The following is a 12796-nucleotide window of genomic DNA, read 5'->3' as shown; positions in this document are numbered from 1 at the left end:
TTTCCTTTTATTGCACCCCTATCGTGTGCCAGCCATGCATTAAGTGCTTTACATACATCATCTCTTGTGACCCTCAGAATAGCCCAGGGAGATTGTGGTTCTTATGCACGCCTGACAGTTGAGAAAACAGATTAATGAGGGTGACTTGCCCAGATCACTCAGGTAATTGGCAGAGCCAGAAATCAAATTCAGTCCCCGAATCCCAAGCCCATAGTCTTCCCCAGAACAATGTTCAACAGAGCCAAACATTTGCAAATAAAATCTTCATTGGATGTATCATTTTTTCCTACAAAACATGTTGAAGTGCTTGATATGCTTAGGAATAAAAATATAGTTTTTCCAATGGATTTCTTATTGAAGGGAAAATATTCAAGGAGATATGTAGACTCTGAGAGCAGTACCTGACGAGTGTAAGTTACATCAGAGCCCCACATTGTTTGTTTCCATTTCTCCACTAGTGCACATCAATTAAAAAATTTTTTTAAAAAATTAATGTACTTCAAAATTTCTGAAATAACTAAGTCTAGGAGAGATCTATCTATGCATATATATATATATGTATATGTACATATATATATTTCTTACCTGTGTTGTGAGTAAATCATAATAAAGTGATGGATATTTTGAGCCATTTGTCATTTAAAATTTTTTTCTGGACAAAATGCCACTCAATTACATTTTTCAGGGGTGGACAGATTCATACAAAGGATATTTTAAATTTCTACTTGTAGAAATTAGTAAACAGCATGGCCTCTCATGGCTATTCAAGGCTGTTCTTTGTTACATAGACCACAGAACCAGGGCAATCATTTGAGATGAGCCAAGGTGTAATGGAGTCATTCTTCCTGTGAAAGGGTTGAAGTAATTCAACTGCAAGCCTAGCCCAGAAATCAGATTAGTAAAGTAAGTTGCAAGAGTGGTTTCTAACATCACACTGATAACAATGTGGAAGGGATTCTGAAGGTCCCTTCATGTGTGAATAAAAAAGATGAGAGGTGACATAAATGCAGTTCATAATGTTATGAAGACAGTGAGTACAAATTTACCTGGGATCTTTAGTGAGTGCCTGATTTATGCTTTACTGCAGTTTATTGATTGTTCCCTCAGTATGGAGCACTGTCTTTGGTTCAGCGCCTACAAAGATTAGAGATACACTCTGCCTTTATTAAGGAGACCTCCTTTGTGAGGAAAGCAAACCTTTGTGAGGAAAGCTCAACACCCAGTGTTGAGCACATAATAGGCTCCCAATAAATATCTGTTGAATAAATGTTTTGACCTGGTATGGGGATGAATAGTGAAAGTGTGTGGAGTGTAGCAAATGCTATGATAGAGTAGGGCAGGATGCAAAGAGGTGCTTGGGCTCCTGCTCTGGGTTTAGATCAGGCTTCTTTAGGTGCGACCTTTGAGCCACATCTTAGAAGGAATTACATAAGAAAGAAGGGTTAGGAGGAAGGCGGAAATGAATTTATGGATAAGAACAGGTGCAAAGACAGGATGGTAAGAAAGAGCATGACAAATTTAGAGAACTAGATTTTAGGTATAGGTGGCATTGTGTTGAAAGAGGAGAAGGAAGATTAGTGAGGGCGACTTGAGGAAAGACATAGATGCTCACTGAGAAGTTCTTATATTTTCATACAGACACGATTTCAAACACAGCATTGCCATAAAACAATAAAGGAAATAATAGTTAATACTTATATAATGCTTACTGTGTACTAAATGTTTTAAATATTTAAAAAAATTCATTTAATCTTCACATATTAATCCGAGGTAGGAACTACTATTAGCCCATTTTAAAAATGAGACACGTGAAATATAGGGAAGTCAAGTAACTGACCCGAGATCATTCACCTAATAAATGACAGCGCTGGGGTTTGTACTCAGTGATCTGCCTCCAGAACCCACACTCCTAGCCACTTGAGTATACTGCCTCTTAAGACAATGTCAAGTGTAGTGTAAATTGCTGTCGATAATGATATTTGAAGTATTTCAGTTGAAGAATTATTATTTTTGTGATCATACAGCTCTCGCTTGCTGCTTTCCAATAAACTTTCTCAAGTTGGAGAACAGAGATGTAGAAATACCTGGAACACTAGGAATTCTATGTAGCTCAGAGCACATTAACGAGAATGTGTTACTGGAGTGGCATTCTTCCATCTTAGGTATCATTGTGGTAAAAAAGATCGGGACTGCTCTTGTAGGAGATAAGAGATCATTCAGTAAGGGATGTAACATTGGGGATTTTAGTTAGAGAAATTAAATATTCCTTTATTCATGAAGGAGATGACATCATAAGTTTTCAAGTGGTATATAAATGTTGGGAATTGTTGATGATGTTAATATGAAATTCATAATGGATATGTATTTTTTTTTCTATCCAGGAATCTTTCCCATTTGAATTTCCATAATCCCTTGTCTAGATATTACTTAAAGAATTTTCAACACCCTATCTATTACTCTGCATTGGTGTGTACTGGAAATACTTATGGGGTGAATAATAATCATCATCATAATATCTAATTACCCCATGCATTGTTCTGTGCACTTGATAGCTGTTTCTTCATTTAATTATTATAAAAACCCTATGAGAAAAGTGTCATTATTATCTCCATTTTTCAGATGAGGAAACTAGCATTTAAAGGTTAACCTGCTCTAGGTAACTAGGAGTTCGGTTTTGGTCAGGTATGGCAAATGGGTTTCCACTTGAGCGTCTACGGAGTAGCTCACATAGTACCGGTTGATTGGAGTCCTCTTATTTGATTTCCCAATTCCTCATTTCTTTCTTAATTTATGTATAGTGTCATTTTCCATATGGATTAATAATAATTATTTAAATGCATATGACTCTTCTAGGACTTCAAAACATGTCCATATTCACTGTTAAGTCCCTACTTGGCAAGTGAATACAAAGAGACATACACAAGTTGTGGAAATAAATGGGAAGTGAAGTTAGCATGGCCATGTGGGTCTTGACTGTCAGTGCTCTTTCCTTCCTGCTGTGCTGTCTTTTGTGACCTTAGTAGTCTTTGCAGATGCCAGGTATCTATGGTCTCATCAGAGACTTCACACTATGTCCAAATCTTAGAAAGATACCAGAGAACAGAGGAAATTAGACATCTCTGCATTAAATACTTGGAAAGCACCCTTATTGCTACTGTGTGATTGTGATCATATTTATTTGCAAGTTATTGTCTTAAGTCATCCATTTTGTTTGATAAATTAAATGCTTTGGAATTGTGTGATTATTGGTATTAGTTAAAAACTCTGCAAGTAGAATAAAGAACTCATAAAATAAAATTATAAAATGGACATATATATAACTATCTGTAGTATATATTTGGGGACAGTACAATAGGAAAAGAGATAGCAAGGAGGAGACACTTTCTAGCACAGTATGGAAATTAAATCCAATATGCTGCAACAAGAAATCCAGGGCCTGGAGAAAAGATAGACACAAAATAAAGGGATTGATGTCAGGTGAATTTCAGAGTCATCCAACAAGGTGAAGGGGGAAGGGAGAAGCTAAGGGCTGTTAGAGAACAGGAAGGTCTCTTCAGATAGTGAGGCTCCATGCAACAAGTAAACATTGGGGTAGTGATCCCTTTCTACTCTTAAAACCTGTGATTCTGCAACAGTTAATCGGAGGGCAAGTAAAAGTGAGCAGAAGCTATGAAGAGAAAAGAGAAAAGCTGAAAGCTCCTTAGAGAAATGGAAGTTTAAAAAATACTGCATTTCTGGCATTTCTTGCATCTTGCTGCCCTGCCCCAGTGAACTAGGGGAAATTTTATGACCTGAGCAGAGTCGGGACTTCCCAGTGATTGCTGTCTTGCCCATTGGGAGGTTCCCAACGATGGCCCACATTGATATACTCGTGCGCAGAGGTAGCAGAAGCAGGGGCTGAGAAAAGAAATTGAAGAAGGAACTGCTTTAGAGTGGAGTTCAAGTCCAAATAAGGCCAAACCCCAGGGGATGTGGCTAGACGTTCTCCTGCTGGATTTTGAGTTGCTGTTTGTAGTTCAGACATATTCTGCAGGAGGTGTTATGCTTCAAGACATTTACAGTCGTCGCTATTGACTGTCACTCTCTGTAGCCAGGATGGAATATTTAGCCTATCAACTTCTATTTATTTAACTGTTATGTACATTGCCTAACTTGGATACTCACCATTTACTTTCTAATGTGCATAATAAAGCATGTCTTCTTCCTCTATGTATGTCTGGGCTTCTTTTCGTGTAGAAGATATTATGCTATCAAGAATGACCTTGTATGGATCGCAATCTTCATATCTCTTACTACACACAATATATTTTTATCTACCATTCTTTTTTAGAGAAAAATAAGCTCAGTGGCTATCTTACTAAAGTTTTATTAACATTGTTTTCTAAACATTTATAGGTAGTGCTGGGACACCTGTCACTTTTAATGAAAACGGAGATGCTCCTGGACGTTATGATATCTTTCAGTATCAAATAACCAACAAAAGTGCAGAATACAAAATCATTGGGCACTGGACCAATCAGCTTCACCTAAAAGTAAGTTATCAATATAATTTTACATGAATGTATGTAGTTCTCAAGGAGAAATGCTTTAAGTTTATAATACAAGTTTTGTTAGAATTGTCTTGTATTTATGTTTTTAAAAAATGTATGATTTTATCCTTTCTTCAACTTTAAAATGTTATGGAAAATCTCAAATGTCTATAGAGAAATCTGTTATCTGGAGGGATTTAATGAAAGACCTCATTTCCTTTTAAGTGACTGCATTGTGTTTAGGGAAATTTTGCCCTTTGCTGAAAGACTCACTTGTTTAAGTGTTGGTACACTGTGTGTCTATATGTGTGTGTTCGTGTGTGTGTGTGTGTGTGTGTGTGTGTGTTGTGGCAGAGGAATGGCAGTGTGCCACAAGTGATTACATTTAGGCTTAAAAATAAGTGTATTTCACCTCTGCCATCTCATAAATTGAGACCTTATGCCTACATCTGATTGATGGAAGTGAATCTTGATCTGTATTTACATTACCTCTTTGAATCGCCAACACTAGAGAAAGTTAATGTACCCAAAAGTGATGTTCAGATCATTTAACAGCTTTAGGGCTGACTGCTGTCCCTGTCTACCTGGGTTGTCATCAAGGCCCAAGACCCATAGATCTTGCCGTTCCTAGAAGTAAGTGGCCATGGGAGGAAAACTTGGAAAGCCTAGCCTGTGTGGGGTCCCAGGGCCTGGGGTGGTGCTAAAGGTGGCTGGGCATTTGCCTGCCTTGGTGTCACCAACATAGAGGGCTCAGCCTCCTCCTACTGGGTCTGGCATGTAGGATGGCTGTGGGTTAGAAGAGCTTCATCAAATGTGCCTGGCTGGTGGCAGCCCTCCTGAGGGGATCTTCTAGAGAAAGGGTCTGTGGGGACATTGCAGAGAGCTATGTGGTACTGGCACCCACCAATTATAAGGGGCTCTGGAGCAGGAAGTTGATCCTGAACCTGAGGGATAAGGGAGACCCAGAAAGGAAGCAGGACTGTCAATGGCTATATGGGGAGGGTGTAGGGGTGGTTGGAGTAGCACCAGCTTATCACTAGATAAGGAATGATTGCACCTTTCAACAGCCCATGGAGTGGTATCAGTGCACACTGGCTTCGTCCAGCATAGAAAAATAAGGAGCATGCCCTGTAGTCTCAGCTAAGGATTGGAGTTCATTCATTGCACACGTCTTCGATAAATTGTAAAATAGGACTATTTACAGGAAAGGGGCCGAGGAGCTGCTCATTGCAACAGCATGTTTCTCTGTAGGCAGGAAGGTGCTTTTAAATGCTTCAGATAAACTAGAAACATACTCATTTACTGTCCTATGATTCTAATGTCTATTTCATTCTCTCCTCCAATTAAAGTATCTCCTCTTCTTGATTCTCAAAGCTGTCACAATGCTGTGCATCACAACGCTGTGAGAATTGAGTTTATTTCCTAAATGAATAATGAAGTTCATTTCCTAGCCATACCTTATCCAACTAGAAGGTAAAAAAGGCTTACGACATACAGGAGGGTGGAGATCATTCTTGTCTGTGTGTGTATAACACTTGTACATGTCCTTTCTTGTGTTTGAACCCACTCAAAAGACATTAGTTTGGTATTTTTAATACATTTTTCACTTTCTGTATCTCCAAATATAGTGGTATGCTTATGCAGCATCAACCACCAAAGTTTTCAACAAGGAATCAGATGATGAGAAATAATAAAATTGGAATATTTGTGATCTGTCTTTGAAATGACTTCCTGTTAATTATCACACTTCTGCATTCAATAATGTGCCAAGACAGCTAATATTTCCGACTATTGTTGTGCTTTGTAAGACCACAAATCTACAGTTTACTACATGTAGCAGCCTGAGGAAATCTTATCTATTGTTCTGCAACCCAAACTGACATTTATCGAAGCATTGTTTTGATAACTCTACAGGTTATTATGCCAATCTGAAAATCAAGAGCTTTGTGGCAAAAGCCCTTTGAAAGTGGACCTATGTGGAATAACATAATTAAACATGACAAAGAAAATTTATAAGGGTTAAAAGAGGGAAGCTACTTTTTATCTGATGTTTATAAATGCCAAACTGCCTATTATATTCTTATGATTAAGGATGTACCTAACAAAATTCAATGGTTGAAAAATATGTGCACTAATATATAACACTAAGATACCTAAAATATTTATACATACAAGTACATACACACACATCTGTCTATGTGCATGATATATTTATTATAAAACTTCATGTTGAATCTCAAGCTGCTCTTTTATGTACACTTAACGGTGCATGAAAGTTTTCTGTTTATTATTGTGTTATTGTTCATAAAATATATCAAAGCAATTTGTAAGAATTATTTCTCATGCATGATTATGACCATTTGTTACTAGATAGTAGTGCCAGCCTTACTGAAACAGAGAGAATGTATCTCTCAGGAGAAAAGTAAGTGAATTAGACTTGGGGGAGAGACTATAAGTCAAGAGTTGACTTCTGGAGCCCAGCAGGACAAATTGTTTCTCCTTGGATCAGTGACCTGGTTGAAGGTCATCCGTTTGAAGGAGTACAGGATGCTTGGAAGAATAAATAAATATTAATAAATATTAAAGTTCTGCCTAGATAGTAGTCAAGGCTCAGAACAAATGCTTTGCTTCATTCAGTTTTATCATCTGTAAAATGGAAACATTAGAAGTACCTATCCTATATGGTTGTAATAAGAATTACATGAAACAATACAATAAAGCATTTAATCCAGGGCTTGGGACACATGAAATCCATAGACATTACCTATTACTAATCCAGTATCTCGTGATTCTATGTGGCCAGTGGGAGAACTGATAATCAATGTGGTGAGTAGAGCACTACCTATTAGAGATGCACTTGGATTTGCTTTAGAAAGTTCTGAATCTCTTCATTAAAATGCTGACCATTTGTCCCCATCGTCCACTCTTTCTGCCTGTCTTTCATATTGGCCTGAATACTTCAGAAAAATCTGTCTACACTTAAAAAGCAACCTTTATGTAAGACAAATACAAACTTTCTTTTTATATGGCAGCATATGGCTAGGTATTATCAGCTAGGCAGTTATTTTTTGAATGGATTGGATAAATTCATTCTGTGCACATACTCAGTGCTAAGTTTTGAGACAAAACTGAGTAAGTGGTTCTCAGGGTGCTCACAGACTGGAAGGATAGACCAGCACTCAAATCAACAACGCTAGCGCATTGAGGCAGGAACACTGAGCAAGGGGTGTGCGCCGTGTCTCAGCGGCAGCCCAGAGAGAGGTTCCTAATCTGGCCTGACTGCTGAGGACAGCTGTGTTGAGGGACAGGGGAGGATACTCTCCTCCATGTACTCCATCTCTCCTTAATCTATTAAACCAGATTTTACAACAGATTTTACACTCTTGGCAGTAAGCATTTATAAGCCAGTTATCGGTCTGAATTCTGTGTATTTTCGAAAAGCCAGTTTTTCTGGCTGAACTCAACCATCGGACAGTTTTGTACACAGTGTACAATTAAGCATGTACGAGTGTGACAAATTTGCCCTGCATGTACCTTTAGTGGTGTGAAAGAATTTTTAACACGAGTAGGTTTTTTTTTTCTTTTTCCTGGAAAATTATGAGGTGTTTTATTTCCTCATAAGCATTGTCTTTATTGTTCCAAATATTATTGTTTCTTTTTCTTTAGTATGGAACTAACATATGTTCTTAATTTAGCAATTAGAATCAGTTAGTAAAATTGTTGAGTTTGATTTAGGTTTTCTATTCAGTCATCTCTGTCCAGGCATGAAGGGCATGTTGTCTACTTGAGAGTGAATCTGAACAATTAGGTCTCTGCATTTTGTGAGGCTGAGTCTCCCAAGAGGCAGGTGGTCCTGATTAGTGATTATAAAACACATTGTAACCTAGAGGTTCAGAGTAAACAGCTGAGCCTGAATTGCGAGAAGAAAGCCATATGCTTCTTTATGTCCGCAGGGAGAAGGTATATGGAGGTTCCTGGATGTACCTAAAATAATGCAGGGCTCACTTTTTCTACTTCCAACCAGAGCTACTTTTTTTTTTTTTTTTTGGATTATGGGAGGAATGAGGCATATGGTTTTACTTGTCTTATTGTTTTGTTTTCTTCTCTTTTTATTCAAGTAAATAATTTGGAGATAAATAAATGTAGTAAAGGACAGTGGCTTCATAAGTGTCTCAACCACAATTATTAGTGGCACAGTGTCAATTGGGAAGGGTGATTTGAAGGACAAGGGCTTCATTGACCCTGATTTAATTTTGAGTAGGTCACCTCATAGAAGAGAGTAACTCTTGACCAGGTACTGAATCCTGAACCTCAGTTTTCTCATCTGTTAAGTGGGGATAATAAATAGGCTTATTATGAGGACTGAAGACATTAGAATATAGTGATCAAGAATGAGACCTCAGGGGCACCTGGGTAGCTTAGTCAGTTGGGCTTCTGCTTTCAGCTTAGGTCATGATCCCGGGATCCTGGGACCGAGCCCCATGTCGGGCTCCCTGCTCAGCGGGGAGTCTGCCTCTCTCTCTTACTGTCCCTCTGCACTCTCTCTCTCTCTCAAATAAATAAAATCTTAAAAAAAAAAAAAAAGATTGAGACCTCAAAGTCAGAAAGAAAGATGTTTGAATTCCATCCTTCCATTCATGAGTCCGATGGCCATGGGCATGTCATATTACCTCTTTTAGTCTCAGATCCTTCATCTGCATGGAAACAGTCATGGCCACTTCACAGAATTCATGAGATAATTAAAGGAAATCACATACATAAAGATCCTAGAACATTGCTTGCCCCATATTCAGGGTTAAATGAATGTGGCAATAATAATTTGTTTCATTTTGTTTTGCCGCTGTAACCAACCTATTACTGAGGACCTATAATTTCAATCTAAAATTCCCTATATGCAAAGTCTTGTCTGCCTTTATCTTGATGTTTTGGTCAGGGATTAACCTTAAAAAGATGTACATGCTCCATAATAACTTATCTGTGCCTATGGCATACACCCAAAATGTTTATTTTGGTATTTAGAAATGGGCTGCAGGCTTTGGGGACAACCAGAAACGAGCAAAATTTCCTCAGTGCCCTCATTTGCCTCATGGGTTTGCTGTTTTGGCTAAACATAGCAGCTTTTCCCTAATGAAGGATATTGAAATATTCTTGAAGTAAGGATGGATTGAATGAAGTTGGAACAGTGTTTGGGGGGAGAAATGACCTTTTATTTATTTGGACTCTTAGAAGTCATGCATTTTTTTTCTCTGCCTCAATTTCCCCATTTGCAAAGTTGCCTGCATTTGGAAACGCTCTTTCATATCATGGTCAGTACTTATGAAAGATAGTTCACCCTATGAGGCCAGCATATTATTAGATTACTCTAATAATCTAGGTCTCTCCATTTTGTGAGGCTGAGTCTCCCAAGAGGCAGGTGGTCCTGATTAGTGATTATAAAACACTAATCTGAATTAGCTCTCCCTTTCCCACAAACCATGAATGTGAAGTCAATTCTCTGAGACCCTTTACTATATTCTGACAGAACTTTAAATGCCACAGCAGTTCCTGCCCTTATACTCCATTCTGAAAAGACTATTCTGCTTCCTTTCCTTATAACAAGATGGCTAAGTGTCAAAACTATATTTTGGTTTATTAGGTGTAAATTTATTCTTTTTAAAAGAGCCATTTTTGGGTCAGTAGTTATATCTCTGTTTATGAGAAAATAAGCATTTGGTAAATTCATGTTTTTGACATGTTGAGCAAATGTCAAGGTGATTAAATTTTAACTGTGTTCTTGCTAGCCCAGAGTAGGTGCTGAATAAGTATTTGTTGAATGTCATGAATAGGATGCTGATATTTTCTAAATACTAATTAAATATGAAACAATGATCCAAGATTATTGATTAGGAAGTGGGCTTGTGCACAGATTATTTATTCAGTGGCTTCTCCCCGCCAAGCCGAATGCTAAGCTATTGAGGAGTACAAGGTTCAATAAAATAAACTTCCAAATATCAAAAGATTTGCAATTTGGGGTGCCTGAGTGGCTCAGTCTTTGGTTCAGGTCATGATCCCGGGGTCTTGGAATTGAGTCCTGCATCAAGCTTCTTGCTCAGCAGGGAGCCTGCTTCTCCCTCTGCCCCTCCCCCCCATTGTTCACTCTCTCTCTCAAATAAATAAAATCTTAAAAAAAAAAAAGTTTGCAATTCGTTAAAGGGAACTATATACTTGAATAACTATAATAAAAGCATAATTAGGTACAGATTAAAGAACAAACTAAATTTAGAAGGTGTAATGATTACTTCCAACTAGGGGGGCTGGATAAAGCTTCTTGATAGATGAGAGTCAAACTGAATCCTCAGTTACTTTAGTGGCCAGAAAGGGTTGCAAGAGTGCATAGGCCATGGAAAAAGCATCCATCCATCCATCCAAGAATAAAGTGCCTCCAATGTGCCGTTGCTATATTGGGTGCTGTAATGATATAGAGGTATTTCACATTTAGTCCCTAGGGTCACACCCGAACTAGTAACACTAGGTAGGAACAGAATCCAAGGATATGTCTCTTTCATGAGTCCACAATGCCTCCACCATGTTCCTTTATTCTTGTCTATTTTAAACACACATTCTTATTAGCAAAGTAGGATTAGTGTTCACAAAGGAGCCTATTATGTCTTGGTCTGGAGACTGGGAATTGGGAACTATTTTGATGCAACTAGTTTGTGATATCCCCATGGAAACAAGTTGGGAAGACCCTAATATTTGGATGGCACTAATCTCCAGATAACTATTTAGAAGACCCCTACCATTTGTTCTCAGAGAAGCACTGATAATTTAGGACCAAGAACCTATTCTACTTGTCTTTAAATCTTTAACAATTAGCCTAATGTGGGTCTCACTAAATATTCATTGAATAAATTAATGAACTAAAAAATAAAAGTAATGTGATCTTCACAAGGCCATAAAGGTGAGCTGACCCTAAAATACTAATCTGGAGCTAAAGTTTAGCCTAGGAGCACCATGGGGTAAAGGTAGAGCTTGGAGCCATAACAGTAAGCAAGGATGAACTCAGTTATAAAAGCCAGAATGGAGAATCTAGTTCAGGATCCATCTAATCAAGCCCTATAAAAACCAAGGGAAAATCCAAAGTCACACACAGGGGAATATGTGTATGGGACCCACATTAAGATTCTTCAGGACTTAACTGTTACTATTACCACTGGCTTTTATTCCTGCCATGCCATTTGCAGAGCTTCCTATACCCTGTGGGACCTCAGAGGTGCTTACTGGCTTCTGATACGAACCTTGAAGGAACAACATCCATTGCTACCTGTCTTGATAGATTCTCTCTGCCTTATCTGTCCATCTACTTGGTTTGAGCCTTGTTCCCTAAGACATTCAAAAGGATTTAATTAGATCCATTTATCATAGCAGGATAAACAAACAAACCCAGTAAATTAGGAAGAAAGAATAAAAAGAGTTAATAAATTTTAGTTAGTAGTCAAGTTCGATTTCCTCACCAGCAATTACAACCTATAGATTCATCTAGGCTGTTCAGTTGAGTAAGAATCATGCTGATATTTTAAGAACATACAAAATTATGCCATATAAAAATATAGTTTCCAGAACAAAGTGCCTCCAATGTGCCATTGCTGAGATATTTTAAGAAATACAAATGTATGACATATAAAATGTGGTTTAATATGATTAAAAATTAGATGCTGGATTCAGCTACCTTGACCTCATTGAAGGCAGATTCCTGGAGTAATCTAATAGTATCCAGGGAATCTGGTAGCTTATCAGGGAAAATGTAAGTAGAGCATTAAAAAGTCTATTATTATTGATGAAAAATAGGTGAGGTCACAGGTGCTTAATTAGGTATTTTAATAAGTAATTGTGACAGTGACACAGAAAGGGAAATGAAAACTAAAAAAATGATAGAGGTCAAATTAGAAAAGACAGATTAAAGAATATATTGCCACTCAAAGAAGGACATAGCATAAAATACAAAATGCCTCTTTATACCAACACCAAAGAAGGGCAAAGAAAGATGGTGATTCTAGACTTTTATGGGGATAATAAAGAAATAAAAATTATAATAAGTGGTATTTTAATCCTTATTCTAACCTTGGGAGGAGCAAAGTAAGAACAATTTTAACATGATGAGTAGAATAGGAAAGGTTAAAATAAGGTTATAAACATAAAATGATAATGTAGAATAGAGGAATAACTGGTAAAAAAAAAGACATTTTCTTATGGTAGATTTACTAAAATATATGTGAACCCTATATGCC

General features: G+C 37.6%; 1 protein-coding gene across 5 annotated transcripts in view; it reads left to right on the top strand.

Moving 5' to 3' along the window:
- The window catches only part of GRM8 (glutamate metabotropic receptor 8), a 759285-nt gene that overhangs the window by 616734 nt on the left and 129755 nt on the right, over nt 1-12796 (top strand). For all 5 annotated transcript variants that reach the window (XR_003516452.1, XM_035723164.1, XM_027573922.1 and 2 more), the window contains exon 8: nt 4396-4532. Coding sequence is in view for 4 of the 5 variants with exons in the window: in XM_035723164.1 (XP_035579057.1) it covers nt 4396-4532 (137 nt within the window). In the remaining variant the exon portion in view is untranslated. The remainder of the gene's footprint in view (nt 1-4395; nt 4533-12796) is intronic.

Source organism: Zalophus californianus, chromosome 12 (assembly GCF_009762305.2).
Source record: "Zalophus californianus isolate mZalCal1 chromosome 12, mZalCal1.pri.v2, whole genome shotgun sequence".
Lineage (NCBI taxonomy): Eukaryota > Metazoa > Chordata > Mammalia > Carnivora > Otariidae > Zalophus > Zalophus californianus.
The sequence above is the reverse complement of the archived record's forward strand: the minus strand, read 5'-3'. Positions and strand labels throughout refer to the sequence as shown.